This window comes from Phyllostomus hastatus, unplaced genomic scaffold (genome assembly GCF_019186645.2).
Source record: "Phyllostomus hastatus isolate PE091 unplaced genomic scaffold, TTU_PhHast_1.1 phas_contig_210, whole genome shotgun sequence".
NCBI lineage: Eukaryota > Metazoa > Chordata > Mammalia > Chiroptera > Phyllostomidae > Phyllostomus > Phyllostomus hastatus.
In genome coordinates this window covers 6,758,841-6,777,388 of record NW_025333737.1, presented here as the reverse complement: position 1 = coordinate 6,777,388, position 18,548 = coordinate 6,758,841, and the positions used below count along the sequence as shown (strand labels likewise).

The 18,548-nt window shown below is 50.3% G+C and overlaps 1 protein-coding gene across 2 annotated transcripts in view; it reads left to right on the top strand.

The window, feature by feature from the left end:
• ASIC2 (acid sensing ion channel subunit 2) overlaps positions 1 to 18,548 on the top strand; it is a 926,053-nt gene that overhangs the window by 682,303 nt on the left and 225,202 nt on the right. The window contains exon 1 of one of the 2 annotated variants that reach the window (XM_045836682.1): positions 5,766 to 7,636. The exons of the other annotated variant lie outside the window; for it this stretch is intronic. Within the exon in view, the coding sequence (XP_045692638.1) occupies positions 6,929 to 7,636 (708 nt within the window). The 5' untranslated portion in view covers positions 5,766 to 6,928. Of the gene's footprint in view, positions 1 to 5,765; positions 7,637 to 18,548 lie in introns of those variants that run through there. 2 annotated transcript variants of the gene reach the window in all.

Sequence of the window (18,548 nt, the reverse complement as noted above, 5' to 3'; positions counted from 1 at the left end):
AAGGGGAGCACCCTACTGTGGACCTTTCAAAATGTTGTGCTCATTTCTGACATAATATTTATCATGCATTATTAAAATTATCTATTTTCTTACTCAGGTCCCCCATTGGATTGTAAGCAAAGGCATGGACCACATCTAAGTAGATGTTGCATTCCTAGTGGCAAGGACAGTGCCTGATATATTCTAGGTACTCAATAAATATCCACTACACACATTACTTTCAGCTAATGGGAACCAACTTAATGAACACCCTATACTCTACAGCCAAAATGCTTGAGTTTGAACCCAGCCATTGGACAAGTTACTTATCCAGTCTCTGCCTCAGGTTCCTCCTGTGTAGAAGAGCTATTATGGTAGAGCATATCTCGTAGGTTTGTTGTGAGGATTAAATGAGTTAATGCAGTTAACTGAGCATAGTGCCTGATACATTGTTAGTGCTCAGTCAACGTCAATTATCAAATATTATTATCATCACCATCACCACCACCACCACCACCATCATCATCAGATCAACTTCCCACTGACCAGGAGCAAGTCACTAAACTGTGTGCATCAATTTCTTCTTCTAAGTTCAATTACATGGTCATTAAGCTCACTTTTGGCACTGATACCTTCTGGTTCTCTCTGTGGTATGTTCTACTGTCTCTAAATATTAGTTACAGAAACTGCTGAATCCCAAGCTGGCTTTCTCTGCCAACCAATGCATGTTCGGACCACCTTCCCAAATCAGCAAGAGCTGTGTGCTCAGTTGTGTGTGTGTGTGATATAATTAACCTAAGGAATTATGACCAAAAAATTAAATACTGTGCAAGTACATCATGTAATACTCTTCAGAGGCAAAGAGGAAAATATCTTTGCATTACCTGCTGTTTGAGAATATCCACATGAGAACTCCCATCCATCAAAGTGTCTATCAAAGTGTTCATGGAAAATCTGATAATCAAATGCCAAGCTCTGTGTACCACCTTGTCATAGTACCCACTGTCCTTTTTGGATGGGAGAGCAGGACAATGTGAAATGAGAATCTGAGGAAAATAACAGAAGTTGGAATGAGGTGTCAGAGGAAGGCAATATAAAATAACTGAAAAGACAGGGGAAAAGGTGTGAAGAACATGGAATGCAATTACTCTGGTAAACGTTATTCACAGAATGCAACCATTTGTGTAAGAAAAGGGACATATGGAGACTATACACACAGATATTCATAAAGTACCACTATTAGATCAGACAACAAATTGATAGCACTAGATGCCTCTAGAAAGGAAAAATATACTAAATTCTTAACTTCTATCCTTTTTGAACCATGTGAATACATTATTGATTGCAAAATGGATTTTTTAAAAAGTAACTTCATAGGGTGAGCAGAGAATGAACCAAAAGTTGGAATCTAGATTCAAGTTCTATGTTTATCAGTATCAATCTGAGTGATTTAGAGTAAACCTTTCCCCTCCCTGGACCTCGGCTTCCTCCCCTGAGAATGAAGGGGTTAAATTAGACCTCTTGTGCAGCTCCCACCTCTCAGGCAGCAGAGTCCCTCCTGTTCTGCCGAGGGTGAGCCTAGTCACCCTCTACTCCAGACCTGGTCCTCACAGCCCCTGATCTTTTCTATGGTGGTCATGGGATCCTGTCCGCTGTCTTACCCCTGGGATTTAGTGCTGGTGGAGAACGAGTAGCTGAGAGCTTGAACTCAAGAAAAATGGGGATGACCAAAAGGGGGGAAAAAATACCTGATGAGGTTAAGGAAGAACTCAGAAGAGAAAACTAGGAGAGTCCAAGTGTAATACAAGAAAGCCATGGAGTGAGAGGAAAAGCAGTGGAGTCACTAAGCTGTGGAAAGGTAGAATGGAACGGCAGCTCCAGCACCGACTCCCTGGTGGGACGGGTGCAGGGAGTGCGCGATGAGCTAAACCCACAGGGGAGGTGTCCTCCTCACTCTCTTTCACTGGTACAGGAAACCCCATCCTGACAACTAGATATTTGCTCAGGACCTGTGACACCACAGCCACTTCGATGACTTCAGAGGCCACTGGTAGTATGGACAAAGAAGGTATCAGAGATGACAGCTAGGTTTCAGGCAGAGGTTGGGGAGAGGGGAAAGGGAAGGGAGAGAAGAGGGAGGGACAGAGTGACAGAGAGCCAACAGCAGTACAGACACAGAAAAAGAAGAAGAGAGAAAAGAAAAAGAGGGATAATGAGATTCACAGTCAGACCCATGAAAGACTAGTTGTCCCATCATATTGATGAACTTTAATATTGAAAGTAATATTGACTCATCACTGGAGTAGCCAAGTCCTAAAAGAAAGTGCACTAGGGAATTCCAAGCAGGGACACCAAGAACCCATCATTGTTAATGTCCCCTCTCCCCACCTGCCACCTCCACTAAATCCCAGGGGTAGGAGGACAAATAAGAACCCACAAACATCAGAAGTAAGATCAAGAGTGCAGACCAGGTCCAGAGTAAAAAGGCTTGGTGGGCTGACCCCCACAGGGCTGGAGGGTCACATTTTAAGGATGCTGACATCTAAGATCCCTTCCCAAGACCAGAACATACAGGAGAAACACTTGAAGGAACTGTGAACATTTAGCCCAGAGAAAAAGAAGACCACCTTAAGACTTTGATAAGTAGTTAGACCACTAGGGCCCCTTTCAGCACTGAAGTACTCTGATTCCATAAAGTATTTTGAAGGGCTCTCATGGGAAAAATCAAACTCATTTTGCGGGCTCCCAATGGGTAAATTAGGAGAAATTAGAGAAATTCACAAGGAGACAGATCCAATTTGATGAAAGGAAGAAGCTTTAAACACTGCCAGGTGTTTCAGAGAAGGTTGATGGACCGTCATTGCAGGGGTGTGCAGAGGGACTTGCATAGAGCAGGTTGAGAGTGAGGCTAGGTGGCACCCCAGACCCTCCCCAGTGTCAGCCCCCTGAGTAGTAGGGCTTGGGGCACATAGAAACTTTGGGGGCTCAGGGAAGCCTAATCAAGCCAACAAAAGTGTCAGCTCCTAAAACTGGATTATAAAAACAGAAAATAGCATTGATTTCAATGGACCTCTTCCTCCCAACAAACTCATTTTATGGGAGAAAGAGCCTGTCATTAATGGTGGTGGTCACACAGCAGAATGGGTGCTGGCTGGCTGCAGGCCCTCTGCCACTGCACACAAGCACTGCACAGAATGCCAGCAAGCCAGGTGTGGAGCGACAGATGTTTCAGAGATAAACAAGAAAAGGGAGATGTTCTTAAAAGCTTATTATTGGGAAATCACAATGCTCAATTCTAATTTCTTGGTGGGTAGGTTATGTGGGTCAGCTCATGCACTGCCTCATGAATTTGTTTTTCTGGCCAAGTGAGTCTGCCAGGACGGTAAAGCTAATTCCTATGAGCTGTCACGTCACTGTAGCTCCGAGAGTAGAGGTGCTCCGAGAACTGCGATGGTATGGGGTGCGCTTCGGGAGGGCGGGGGATGGAGCCAGGCCACCTGGATTCAGAGGCTGCTCTCCTGCTTAGGTGCCCTGTGGCTCAGGGTGGGTAGTTCAACCTCTCGCTGGCAAGGATTCCTCCTCTTTGAAGGACAGAAAATAATTATCCACCCATAGGATTATTTGGGGGATTAAACATTTGTAACATTTATGACATTTTTAGTATGAGTCACTTAGAATAGGACCTAGTGCTTAGGAAGTTCTACATTTTTTACTATAGAATTGTTTCATGTATTTATCATTATAGTTTTGAAAGAAGCAGGATGGGGAGGGAAACTCTTGGAATTTGGAATGAGTTAGAGTTCAATTCCTGCTGTCCAAGCTCTTGGTTCAACAACTGTAAGAAGAAGGCAACCCTCCCTCCCAAAAAACCCTCCCCTGGGGTTGGGTGAGAAATAAAATAAAATGTCTATGTGCCCAGTTCAGTGCCTAGCATTGAGAAGCATCCAAACAATCTTTGTTTCTTCGCCACTCTGCCAGGGCACTGTGCTAAGAGGCAGGGACATAAACATGAATGAGAGGTAGTCCCTGTCCTCAAAGGGCTCACATCCAGAAGAAAGTCCTGGATGCAAGCAATGATACAATGCTGCAACAACGCTGTGATGGAGCTATCAATCCAGTTATCTCGGAGGCAGGGCTTAAGCTGGGATTTGAAGAACTGAGCTTCACGGAGCTGGTCCGAGTACTGGTCAGGGAGGAGTGGGGGTATTTCTGGCTGTGTAGGGAACACACTGCATGCATGGGTTGTAAAAGGAGCCATTGGTCACTGCTTGAAGCCATTCTCCACCTCTGAGTCCACTTCTGGATTTTCATGTCAAGACCCCTGGGTATGCCTTCTCTCTCTGGAGGAGTGACCACCTGGAGAATTCACAGAAAAAGGCATAGCAGAGAAGACACTTGGACAATCAAAAGCAGCATGTGTACATTTCAAGAGGGGAATTTCCAAGAAAGCAACATAGAATGTCCTAAAGTTTTCTAGAAGACAGAGCTTAGTGCCACCCCGGAGTTACGATGCAGGAAGACTCACATGCGTGCCCTGGCTGTTCCATCAGTAACTGCACCCATCTCACGGGGCTGCGCCACCCTGGCTGGGATATGTGTCGCTATGGCACCCCCCAGGAATGCTGGCACCAGGCTGGGAGCCCTGGTGTGTGAGCTGTGCTTAGAGGTCCCATTAAACTGGCAGGTTCAGAACCCCACCACCAGCCAGCAACAGACATCTTCAAGGAACCGAACGCAAAGCATAAGTTCAGCGAAGCCCAATTTCAATAGCTTGCACCCTAGGCAAATGAGAAGGACCTCCAGCTGTGTGTGTATTATGTGCATGTCTGTTGTGTTTGTGTGTGTTGTGTGTGTACATATGTGTGTGGGTGAGTGGGGGATGGGGCTCAGATGTCCTCTTCCCCAGAGACCAGAGGCAGGGAGTTTCCATGCTGACTGGATGCCGTCCAGGCCAGTGGGGCAGGAAAGCCCTCCCCAGGTCCTCTCAGACACCCCATGCTCCTTTAACAGATCTGCCCCAGGGCCCCTAATAAATCATCACTAAATGGGTGAATCTCTTCTTCAAGCCCAAATCCCCCAACTTCACTAGCGCCCTCAAACCCCAAGGATCACTTCAGCCATTTCTAGTCCCACCTGCTCCCTGCCCATCCCCTCATTAAAATCTAACTGAGGAAAATGTCTGGCAAACTCCTTAATACCATGGAGCAATGGCGCTGGAAGTGTCACGTGTCCCAGAGATGCCTCAGTGAGTCAAGTATTTGGAAAGTATGGGTAGAGACCCACTGCACACCTCACATCAACACATCCATTCGTACCACCCACTAAGTGCACACATATGCACACACATAGAACATAGAACAAACACACTATCAGACACTATCCCACACACACTCAAGTAGCCACAGTACAACATGTGCCAACAAGCTCACATTCATGAGATACATGGAAATGCCTGTTCACACATACACGTACACATCCTACCCACACTCTGCACGAGACCTGATTCATACACTTGTTCAAATGCCACGCCACTCAGTGGCTCACTAGTAAACACAATGTTTCTATTCCACACCTCTCCCACCAACGCGCACACCCCGGCGCATCTGTGTAGCATCTTCCACCCGGCCGGCTCCAACAAGAGGCTTTCCTGCTCGGTGTGCAGCGGCCACAGTGGCCAGGAATTAAAATGCAGCGAGGAGGAGCCGGGCGCGTCAGCACCGCGTCTCCAGGAGCGCACAGTGCTCGCCGCCACTGCCCCGCCCGCCTGGAGCCGCGGGGCCAGCGAGCTGAGGAGCAGGTGCTTGAAGCCCAGCCGCGCCAACGCCGCGCGGCCGCTGCCCAAGTTCGCCCGGGGCCCGAAGAGGGCCGGGCAATCGGGAGAGGAGCTAAGTCGGCGCCGCTGCCACCGAGGACTTGGAATCTCAAGAGGAGAAGGGCGCTCGGAGTAGCGAGTTCGGATCACTCCCGGGAGCTGTAAGCCCGGGCTCCGCAGTCCGCAGCTCCTAGAGTCGCCGGGGCAGTGAGAAGAGGCAACGAACAGCGAGGCCCGGCTTTTCTGGAGACTCGAGGGTCCCCTGGAAGCTGGGTGAAGAAACGACACTTCTTTCTAGTCCTCCTCGACGGGGCCCAGCAGCCAGCAGCCAGCAGTCCTGGCAGGACGCCCTGAGAGACCCCAGCCCCAGGCGAAAGCGGGCACACTGCAACGCAAGGCTCGGGCACGGGAGTTGAGGGAGCCTTAGACAGTCTCGGCGGAGTGCAGCCCGAGGAGCAGTGAGAAGGGTCTTGGAGGGAAGGGAAGGAGGGCAGCAGCCAACAGAGAGACCACTCACCCAGTACACACCCACCCCACCCGCCGAGCCCCGGCCGCGGTGCGCCTCTGGGGGCGCTCGTTCCCTGGCGACTTCTCTCCTATGTCCCAGCACCGCCGGGCTACTGACCCGGTCGGTAGGGTCTTTGGGAATGTCCAAATCAGTCATGGTGGCCGAGTGGCTGCTCTCCCAGGGCCAGCGTAAAAGCTGGGGTTAGGCGAAGCAGGGGGGACTCAGTTCAGGGTCCCCCGAGGTCCAGAACGAAGGCAGACGGACGCAGCACCCAGAGACTGGAGAGGCGGCACCCAGTGGGGCTCCATGCAGAGGTAGTGGCCGGCGTCGGGCATCCTCCAGGAAGACTAGGGGCCAGGAGAGTCTGGGAGGCGCTCGAGAGAGGCCAGTGCCAGGGGCGGCGAGTCGAGGCGGCGCTCAGTCCCGGGCAGGCGCCCGGGGAGACGGCAGCGGCGGCGCCCGGCGGGCATGCCGCGCCACCGGAGCTCCTTTCGGGCGCACGCTTCCCTAGCGCGGGCTGCGCGCGGCTGCTGCTGCTGCTGCTGCTGCTTCCACTGCTGCTGCGGACTCCCATGGCGGCTCCGCCCGGCCGGGGCTGCTGCCGCTGCCGCCAGCCGCGGGCTGAATGAATGAGCCGGAGCGGAGGAGCCGGGCTGCGCCCGGCCGCGCTCACCGGCCCGGGACGCTTCCGCATGGCCCGCGAGGAGCCGGCGCCGGTGTTGGCGGCAGGGCAGCCCGGGGGTGGCAGGGGCGGCGTGTGCGAGCGAGCGCTGCAGGGGCCTGGGGTCGCCCGCAGGGGGCGGCCGTCGCTGAGCCGCGCTAAACTGCACGGGCTGCGGCACATGTGCGCCGGGCGAGCGGCAGCAGGGGGCTCCTTCCAGCGGCGGGCTCTGTGGGTGCTGGCCTTCTGCACGTCCCTCGGCTTACTGCTGTCCTGGTCCTCAAACCGCCTGCTGTACTGGCTCAGCTTCCCCTCGCACACGCGGGTGCACCGTGAGTGGAGCCGCCAGCTGCCCTTCCCCGCCGTCACCGTGTGCAACAACAACCCGCTTCGCTTCCCGCGCCTCTCCAAGGGGGACCTTTACTACGCCGGCCACTGGCTGGGGCTGCTGCTGCCCAACCGCACGGCGCGCCCTCTGGTCAGCGAGCTGCTGAGGGGCGACGAGCCGCGCCGCCAGTGGTTCCGCAAACTGGCCGACTTCCGCCTCTTCCTGCCGCCGCGCCACTTCGAGGGCATCAGCGCCGCCTTCATGGACCGCCTGGGCCACCAGCTCGAGGACATGCTGCTGTCCTGCAAGTACCGCGGCGAGCTCTGCGGCCCGCACAACTTCTCCTCCGTGAGTTGCCCTCCGCGTGAACCTGCTCCCTCTGCTCCCCAACTCTCTAGAGCCAGAAGGACCCATCCCCCGGCAGGGGTGGGGGACCTGGACCCTAGGCCCCTTGCGGTCACATCATTCCCGAATCCACTCTTGGGTCCCCGGGCCTTCTCCTCCAGGCTGTGGGAAGTTCAACACAACTATAGGAGGCTCACCCCCCGCTTGTGTCCCTGCCTCTCTCCTTCCAGTATCAACCCCCAAGCCCTCAGCTCTGCTCCTTAGGGCTGCTTCTGAGAAATACTAGGCCTCCTTCTCCAGGGCCTCGCCCCCCACCCACCCGGGTCCACAGGACTCCAGGCAACTGCCCTGTATCTGGGTTGAAGGAATGGGAAGAGAGGGAAGCATGCCTTAAGTGTGGGCTTGTTGTCTCTGGGAAAACTACTAGGAAGCTCTTCAAAACTGGGCCATCGGGAGACACACACAGAAGCCTTAAAGCAAGCTTATCACTCTAAGAGCTATGGCTTTGGAGTTCCAAAACCCTTCCAGCCTAGGAGGACTGTGGAGGAAACTCCCAGAATATTAATTAACACTGAAGCTGTAGCTGGCTTGGTGGGGGAGGCAGCAGTCCCTTCTGCTACTTTTAAAAATTGTTTGTGTCTTAAGCATCCAAAGGAATTGAATAGTGGTGGGCACTGTCAGGGTTCCTGCCCCCACCAGGTGTGAGTGTGGGTCTTCTGGTCTAGAGGGACCAACTCCCCCTGCAGTGAAGAAAGCAGAGAGGCGGAGGTATTAATGGAACAGCCAGGGCCTGGAGAAGCTGTGCTCAGAGCTTGTAAGCCATTTGCTCTGCTCCTTCCCCCACACCATGTATCTGGATAACACAGCTGTCAGACAGAAGGTATCTGCCTTGTGCTGCTTGCCTAGGGGGAGTTTGGGCACCAGGTTCCAGCATGGAGGGAACCATTTGTGTATAAATGCCTCTTACGTGGGTCTGGGCTTTGCCACTCAAGAAGGGAATGTTCGGGTGTATACTATTTGCAGTGCTGTGATGGTGATTTTACCAGCCTGAAGGCATCACTCCTGACAGTTTCGTTTCTGACAAAGCTCTTGCTGGGATGGTGAAGCGATGACACCATTCCAACAGGTGTTGGCACAGCAGGCCAGGCACTCGATTGGCTGATTGGGCTAGTCCTTGACTAGGATGAGGACCCTGGCTTCAGTATTACCCTCCTTGCTTTGCTTCCAGCCTGTTTGTGGAGCAACCCTGAATTATTGTTTTCTGGGATTTTTTTTTTTCATTTTGCCTTTAAAGAATATCTACCCGGTGACTGCCCTACCTTAGCAGTAAGGAGGTACCATAAACCTTTGCTACTAAGTGACTTCTCTCAATCTTCAAACACAATTCTGAGTTTCACGAAGATGAAGGAATGAGGGTAGTGATGCTTTTTTGTTTATTGGGCTTTTTTTGGTCTGACCACTAACTAGCAGGCCCTAGAGTTATATTGAAGTTCGATGTGCATTCAAGTATCAGCAGCTCCAGCTCCAAGTTAAACAACATGGCCTACCAAGTACAATTCTGCACATCTGATGTTTTACCAAGTGTGCAAAATTGTGTGCTGACAGCCAGTATTCACTTCTGACATTCACCCCAGCCCTGCATTAGGCTGAGTTTTATTCCCATGTCAAAGAAGAGGCTCTAACACACTGCCCAAAGCTCAGAGCCAGCAAGTTCAAAGTCCAACTTTGCATACCATCAAATCCACTTTGTAGAAGCCACAGATTACCTTCCTCTCTGACCCTGGGCCTGTCTTCTATCAGAGGACCCCTGGGTAGAACTCTTGCTCTCCCCCACCTCCACACCCACCAAATCTCATCCCTCCTAGAAACATGGCTGGGAGAGTTGAAACTGGAGCTGCCCCGGGGGTCTAGGTGGTCATGTCCTTGGCCACATGTGACCAGGGCCTAACTCATCTCTGCCTAGAAACACACGGCACAGTCAGGAGCTGCCTGACCTCAGCCTCCCCAGCAGGGGTGGGTATGGCCATGGACTGAAGAAAGCAGGGTCCTTCCCACTGTGCAGACCCTTTTCTTTCCTCCATGTACCCTGCTTTCCTGCATTGGAAGAGTTTGCAGACACACACCCAACCATACTCGGGAAGAGTATGACCTTCATTTCCCAAGGCATGTGTTCCTGGGGACTCAACTGACCACTACTGACTTCCTATCGCTGCCTTCTCCTGGGAGTTTCCAGCCCCTGGACATCTCATGTGGTGGTTTTTTTCCAAGGACCTTAGAATTAAAGGCTCTACCCTCTATCTGTGGAAGCCAAAAGCTATTTCAGGGAAGCCCCAAATACAGGGTGGCCCCATCAAGAACACTTTTGTCTAGCCACACTGCTCTGTCTCAAGCCTTTGTCATCTTCAGTGGAGCGACACTAGCATAGCGGTTAACAGCATGAATGCTCGAGCTGCGCTGGTGGTTCAGGTGCTGAGACTACCACTTACTGTGTGCCCGTGGACAAGTGACTTAATTTCTCTGTTCTTCATTTCCTGCTCCATCTAGTGGACATAACAATAGTAGATATACCATGTTAGTTGTGTGTGTGTGTGTGTGTGCGTGTGTGTATGGGGCGGGGAGCTCTTAAAACTTTGCTGGTCCCCCATAGAAATGTTTCCTGTAAGTGGTGTTGGCCTCCAAACTGGCCTTTGGCCTCCAGCTCGGTGTTCTCTCCACTCTGCATCCATCCTCTGCACTGTAGCCACAATAATCTTTCTAAAGCTCCACTTAAGCCCCTGAGTGGCTCACCCGTCCTCAGGATGAGGTTGATTCCCCAGGCCCTGCACTCAGGCCCTGCCCTGTCCCTCGCCGTGCCCTCTCTCATACCACTGACTCAGGCTCCGCAGAACAGCTTGCAACTTCTCAACCCTGCTCTGCAAGACTCTCTGCCTTGCTCCCTGCCTTCCTCCGCCATCCCCCACCCGTTGCTTTGTCAACCTGGGGACACCGAGTCCTCCTTCAATACCCAGCCCTAGGGATGTTTCCTGATCACCCTTCTCTCCTCCCCTCATCACCAAACAAGGATGTCTTTCTCCTTCTCACCCCCTACCACCATGTAGGTGGGACTCCTCGTGAGTATATGTGTCACCACTCCTACTGGCCTGTGTCTGTCTCCCACTCCAGACCCAGGCAGGAATCATGTTTGAGCCCCCTGATGTCTCTCCCACCTAGCGCAGAGCCTGACTCTAAGTTCAGGAAAGGTCCGGGGAATGATTGCCTTCCCCAGGTCCCTCCAGGCCTTCCTATTGTCCTGAGTCACCCCCTCAAAGACTCTTGGCTTAATTTTTCTGGGAAATACCAGTGGAGTGCATTTCTAATGAGTAAATGCCCAAACAAGTTTAGGACATTTATTCCTTTTGGGGACAAAGAGGGAGCAGGATGCCAAGCACTCCCCAGACTCCTGTGCTTCCCAAGCCCTAAGATGATAGTGCAACATGTAAGGAATGGGCTGTCATGGACCCCTTTGTGGGAATGTGCCAGCTGTCCCCAAGGTCTCACTCATGGTCTGGAAATAAACTCAGGATGGGGGAGAAGAGCATTGTGGAGAGGCATCTCCTGGGTTTCACTGACCAGGCCCACTCGGGGTGGGGTTCCTTGCAGCCCCTCTGTTTGCGTGTCGCTGCTGTGCAGGGTTTAATCACTCAGCACTCAGACAAAGCGGCTCCTGCTTCTGAATGCCCATGTCATCTCCCTGGCATCAGCCCTGGACCTCAGACTCTGCACACCCTGGCCCTTCTGGGTTTTCCAGGGGGCTGAGGAAAGTAGCCTTCCCAATAGCTGGGCAGGATGCAGAACTGTGAGGCCAGGCTCTCTGGGCACTGGGGCCTTGGAAGAGGGACTGACTGGGAGACGGGGCCGACGGTCCAGCGTAAGGACAAGGAGCAGTGCACCCTCTCCAGAAGGCTCCAGAAGGAGATGTGGTTCAGGACAAAGTGTCAGGCAGACCTGTCTCAGGACTTCAGCTCTGCCCTTTACTAACTTTGGTCAGGCACTCTCCAAGCCTCGGAGAGCTAGGATGAGGATGGCGTGTATGTTTCGGTGACCAGCTCATGCCTGGACAGCAATAGGTGCTTGATATTCAAGAACTATTGTAAAAAAAAAAAAGAAGAAGGACTATTGTTGTAATCTGGAGAAAGGGATCTACATGGAAAGAACCTTTTCATGTGGTGGTAGCAGTTATTAATTATTATCAATATAATTATCGTATCTTATGACCACTTACCTAAGTGGGGATATGCTCATTTCCTGGTTTACTTTTTAGTCAGTCAGTCAGTGTCTACTGAGTGTCAACTATATGTTAGGCTGTCTATGAGCTGCTGGGCATGTAAAATTAAATAAGTCTAGGTGTGTTGCAGGATTGTTGAGGAAGGAGATATGTGAACGGCTGCCAGGAGTGCAGGCTCAGAGGGGCCCCCAGGTTCAAAGAAGGAGGGGAAGTAGACTTCGGGGGAGGGGGCAGCATGTGCAAATCAGCACAGAGGTCTGAAACACTGAGACTGAACACAGACTTTCTAGGCCCTGAGAGCAGTTCAAGGTAGCTGGAGGTTAGGGCTGGATGTACGGAGGTGGGGTGGATCGGGGGATGGCAAAGCAATGAACTGATGGACACCTGGAAGCCAAACTGAGTTTTTAAACTGTGTAGCAAGAGCTCTGAATTCTTTTATACTGGCTGTTACGCTGTGAAAGGAGACCTCACCTATGTCCCAGCCCCCAGCTGCCACCGCCATTCCTAACTCCAGCAGAGGCCACTCCTCCTGTTCTCAGCCCCCATTTGCAAGGGTCAGCCTGGAGCCCAGATTCTGAACTAGTCATATGTTCAAGACCAGGATACAAGCACTTGGGTTAATCACACTTTGTCACAGCAAACAGGCCAGCTAGTACGAGCCAGTGACAGAAAACAAGAAATCATATCAGCAGTGTATTGTTTGCAATCAGCACATTCTGTTTACATGGTGCTAGCCCAGGAAGTCCAGTAGCTGTGAGGATGGATGTCTTTCGGGAGGCGAGAAGGATACTTTTGCCTTTAGAAAAAGAGGGATAAAGAAGCTAATACATGTAAAGGGTGTAGAATATTTTCTGGCAGCAAGGAAAGACTCAATAAATGTGAGCTACTTCCATCATCATTACTTGCAGTGAGCGCTTCGAGAGGAGAATGAGAGCAAATAGCACTGGGCAGCTGTTGTGCCAGACCCGGCCTGGGCATGTTTCATGCCACGTCAATTCTCCCGATAGCCTGAAAGGTTGTGTGATTATCCATTTTACAAACGAGGGGACTGCAACTCAGGCACAGTCTGTAGTCTGCTCAAAGTCACAGAACCAACAGGTGGCAAAGGTGAATCCACATCTTCAGGGCTGCAAAGGTGTGTGCAGCTGGATGCACTGCTGCACAGCTGGGTGAGGAAGGAGCAGCATTGGTGGGTGGTGGGGAGTGTGCTGGGAAGACCAATCCAGTCTCAGGTCCACCCTGCCCAGCTATGTGACTCCGGCCTCAGAATCTGCTGCGAAATGAAGGCATGAGCTAAATGACCAATGGGACTCGGCTAAAAAGTCCTCCATCCAAGTAAACAGTCAGGGGAAAATAGGACTTAACTACTACAGATGGCCAAGCTCTTCAGCCAGTCATTTCTTTTTGCAGAGCTGAAGCAGTGATGGAGGGGGAAATGTACAAGTTATTGAAGTGCTGGAGACAGGATGTGATTAAATAGACATTTATACAAGGAATATGAAAAGACTTGCACCAGTTATATTGACTTTGGGGAAATTAGTTTAGGGAATCAAATGTAAACTCTGCTCGGGTCTGCAGATATCCAAATTGACCAGCGTTGGGCTGGTTCTGATAGTGGCTATTTGGAGGCCACTGTGGCTGGCCAGGAAGGTATCAATCAGATGTCTGCCCAATTGAGAAGGGCTGGAAGAGTTACTAGGCTATTTGCTTCGTGCATCAGTTGCTTTGATTCTCCTGAGTGATTTGCTTGGATCGGGTACTGAGAATTTCAATCAACCAATGCTCATTCAGAGGCTATTGTGTGCCAGGCACTGGGCCACAGAGACAACCATAAATTCTCTCTGTTTCTGGTAAATAGGCTTGTAAAGGTTAATGTGCTTCATCAGGGCGACAGGACCTGTGAGGAGCTGCCCCTCATCTAGGAACTGGAACCAGGTATGTGAGAGCCTAGAATTTGTATAAGACACCTGTTAAGTAAATAGTCACATCAGCTTCACCAGAATCAAATGGGTGTTATGGAATCCCTCTTACAGGTGAGAAAAGCAAGGCTCAGGAAGGTACAAAGACGCAGACTGGCTTATGTGCAGCATAGGCCAGTCCAGCTCCGAATCCAGTGTTCTTTTCTATGATACCATTCTGCCAACACATGTAATCAGAGATACTGGCTAGAACAAACCCCTCCATGGAGTGTGTCCCTCACAGTCATTCAAGTCTCAACTCGTGGTTTCTTTCACTGCAGTGGGTATGGGAAGTCATCTGGATTCAAAGGCCTGCTAGTCAGAGAAGGGAAGTAACATTCCTAAGAGCACAGGGTTGGTGATGAACTTGTACCCCCTGTTCCATCAGCCAAACAGCAGGAAAGATGCACAGCTATGAAGGGGAGTCTGTGGAACAGGAGTTGTGGAAAAGTTTTAATTCAGCCATAACCTGAGCTAAATTACCACTTCCATTCTTTCAAGGACATTGGTAACTTCAGTACTGGCTAAGGAAATGCTGCCAAATGGAGATCCAGCTCAGGCCTGTGCTAACAAATAGATGACTCACTCATAATTAGAACATGAATTGTTGGTAAAACAAATAGAGGCCGCTAACATGCTGGGCAAGTTTGTTCTTCTGAGCATGTCAAATATCTCCCCTGACACCATTGTTTATACTATTAAATTGCTTAGTAAATTGTTTTCTCTGATTCCACAATCATTTATTGAGCTCCTACTCACCATCAGGAGATGGTGCTACTTTGCTTTCATTAGTTTATTTCAGCCTGACAATAAGGGGACAGTATTCTTTTGTCCCTGGTACCTGATGGCAAGGAAACTGAGGTGCAGAGTGGTTCAGTAGCTTGCCCTGATCCTAGGGCTCCAAAGTCAGAGCTCATTGCATTACATCACAGTTGTTCCACAAAGAAATGCCAGTGTAGTGGAGTCTTAATTATTGTGCCCGGATAGGGTAGCACAATGTCCATTCCCATCACGTTCTATCCCTGCAACACTGGAAGGTAGATGTTGCAGCCTGTTGCTTGCCTAAATTCAGAGAGGGCAGGATTAATGGGTCACATGGCATGAGAACAGAAAAACAGCCAGAATTTGGATTTAGGCCTCTTAAGGCTCCCAGATACCTTTTCTTCCCCCATAGCCACTCGGTTCCTGGTCAATATGGGCTTGAGGGATTTACCTGCCCTGGAAGATTTTCTTATGGAAAAAGCAATGGATCTTCTGAGTTCTGTGCAGAAAAGAATCGGTGGTAAAAGTGACCACTGAGAGGAGGCATTGAGGTTACCTTGGCCCGGAGACCTGCCCTCCTTCCCGAACAGGTCTGTTCAGGCACACTGCAATTAGCCGTGGATGAATGGGGAACCCCTGAGGCCCACTCTTCTCAAACTGTAACATTCCTCGTTTCCTGAGCCCACCACAGAGTTCCTGACCCAGTAGATCTGGAACTGGGCCTGAGACTTGCCTTTCTAAAAGTTCCCAGATGATGCAGAGGCTGCTGGTCCATGGACCACACTGGAGGGGCAGGGCTATAGGCTCCTTAAAGTTCCATGAATGCTATGAGGGGATCAGTCATGTCCGATTCCCTAGGTGGGTAAAAGTGCATGTGAAATGAGCATCCTAGAGCAAAGCAAGGCAGGGTGCCTGGGGAAGCAATGCTGGGCTCCCCAGTGAACCCAGGAGGGTTGGTATAATAGAGGTATCATTGTTCTGGGGGTAGCCTTCGTGCCACACCAAAGCAGGGTCCACAGAGGGGCCATGGGCCCAGCCAGAGTGTCAACCAACCAAAATGCTCAGGCCATGGCCCCCCAAAGATTGTCATATCCTCATCCCCAGAACTTGTGAACATATTACCTTGCGTAGCAAAATGGGCTTTGCAGATGGATTAAGTTAAGGGGGTTGAGATGGGGAGTTTATCCTGGACCATCTGGTGGGCCCAATGTAATCACAAAGTCCTCATAAGAGAGAGGCAGGAAGGTCAGAGTCAGTCAGAGAAGGAGGTATAACTACAGAAAAGAGAGGTTGGAGAGATTTGAAGATACTACATTAATGGCTTTGAAGATAGAGGAGGGCGTCACAAGTCAAGGAAAGCAGGCAACTTCTAGTAGCTGGAAAAAGTCAGGAAACAGATTCTTCCCCAGAGTCTCCAGAAGGAACACAGCTTTGCCGACCTCTTGATTTAGCTGTCTGACCTACGGAACTGTAAGCTAATATGTTTGTGTTGTTTGAAGCTACTAGGTTTGTGGTAATTTGTTATAGCAGCAACAGAAAACTAATATAAGCCTCACTGGTTATACAACACACTCTGCTACACAATTGATTCTACTTAGTGAAGTTGGTTGGGTAGGTTCAGTTCAGGGTCTGTCCCTAAACCAAGAAAATAAAAGAGTCTATGGATTCCTTATGCTTAGGTTAGATTAACACAGGAATGTTTTATCCATATTTATATTCATGAAAGATTGGGAATTTAGGCCCTAGAAACTTAAAAATGGAATAGGAAGAAGGTGGCTTCAGGAGTCAAACAGACTCAAGTTCAAATCCCAGGCCTGACAGGTATTAACTGGGTGGCTGTTGGGGAGTCACTTACCTTCACTGAGACTGTTTCCTTATTCATAAAACAGAAATCATACTTTTCTTACAGAATTGTTGTGATACTTAAAGATACTGTATTCATCAATTGAAAAAATTACTTCTTGAAAGCCAGCTATGGTCTAGACCCAGTGGATAGAAGTGGGGTGTAATACTGAAGCGTCCCTACTCTCTTGACTACAAAAGCACAGACGTCTGGCTGCTGGACGAGTGAGTGATCACTACCATCCTTTTCATCATTGTTAATAGTGACACCTCCCTCTTCTTCCAAGAAGGACTTCCAGGCCCTGGCGAATAGTGTGTTAATGGTGGCCTTCTGCATGCCGTGGCAATCCTAACCAGAGATCATTATGTAGTTTTCATATCACACCTCTATGGGCAGATCGGAGCCTTTTAAGGTTTCTTCCTCCATTCAGTACCCAGACCAAAATTAAAAATCAGAGAGGGAGACTGGGTTATTCAAGGTCACATCAGAGGCCGCTGGGAAGCTGGAAGAAGACAATGAAAGGGAAGGTGTTTTTGTATCGCAGCAGGATCTGCTGCTTCCCTGTGAACTTCCTCTTTTTGCAAAATGTGTATGCTGGCCACCCCTTCTGATTCTAATAGCACATCTGATTTGAAAGTCGTTGCTACTCTGATCCCTGAAAGTGAAGAGTTTAATCTTCCCTTGGAACCCCTCCCAACAAAAATTATTTTCCCACTTTGAAATGGCATGGGCATCCTCTGTGAACTCACGTCTATAAATTTAAATCTGCTGCTTGGGAGAGCAGATGAGGTTTGATTCTGCTTCTCAGCACAGTCTCACAGAGCAAATTATGGCAAGAATTTGATTTATAGAAGCACCTCAAAGGCTCTGGAGTGAGACGCGTGTTTATTCACTTTATTACCGTTTATCTTACACTATCTCTTTATGTTCTCTGCACGTGGATTTGGAGGGCTATTTGTATAGATGCTTATGACCTGCCAGATTGCACAGCCCTGTTGAGGAACATGGCTCTCATTGGCAATGCAGCAAATATCCTGGGTTGGGGGTCCTTATACCACCAGTGTTGGGGTGAAGCCCAGACAGAACAAACAGGCCTGAAAACTGTTGCCCAAAGTTCTTGCTTGAATTTCCCCAGCACTGTGTTTGTATGGTGTTGGTGTGGCTCTCCAGCCGCAATCCCGGGATTGCACAGGCAGGCTTGATTTAAGATGCAAATATCCCAGAACAGCTGGAGATATTTAACATGGCTATAATTACATTACATTTTCGACAGTACATGGAGTGAGAGTCTTTTTCGTTGTTGTTGAATATTCAATGAGCATCAAATATTTTAAGGAGTCAGGGAGACACAGCTACATTTTTCACATCCGAGTAGTCTCCGTTTTTAAAATCCTGGCCTGGGTGAGTGTCTCAGCCCCCAATCCTCGTTTACCTTGTCTTTGGAAAGATGAGAGCAATGCCCCTCGGGCAGTGGCTGAGGACCTGGGTTAGGGGTGCTGTGATGCCGAGGAAAGAGGAGAACAGGCAGGGACAGTGGGAGCCCCTGTGTGGCAGGAGCAACAGGCGGGGTCTAGAATGTCATCACAGCTCTCCTGGCTGTGGCACCACCCAGACCACAACGAGAGGGCAGAGCAGACAGAAACTTGCCCGAAGTGTCATTGCTAGTACACGTTGGAGCCGGGGTCAGCTGTGGTCTCTAAAAGGCATTTCTGGTCCCTCGGGTGTAATGGTTGATGTCGGGAGGCGGGGACAGTGGAAACAGGATGGAGGACCACCTGCTCTGCACCAGGCTCTGTGCCTCACATCTGTCTCCAGCCCTCAAGACAGGACTGTTGGAGACAGTACTGTCGTGCCTGTTCAACAGATGAGGGCACGAACCGAGGCTTCTAAGGTTGGTGTGGGAAATGGTCATGAGGACCTGCCTCTCATGCTATCTCATTTTGCACATTTAATTTTCTGCTGACCTCTGGCTACCTCCCTCCCCTGACTTTGGCCCCAAGGCACTCAGCCAGCCAGTAAGGTAGGGAACTACCTGTTGGCTCTTGCTGCTTTCCTGGAGTCAGAGGTTCATGGCCCTGAGTCACAAAG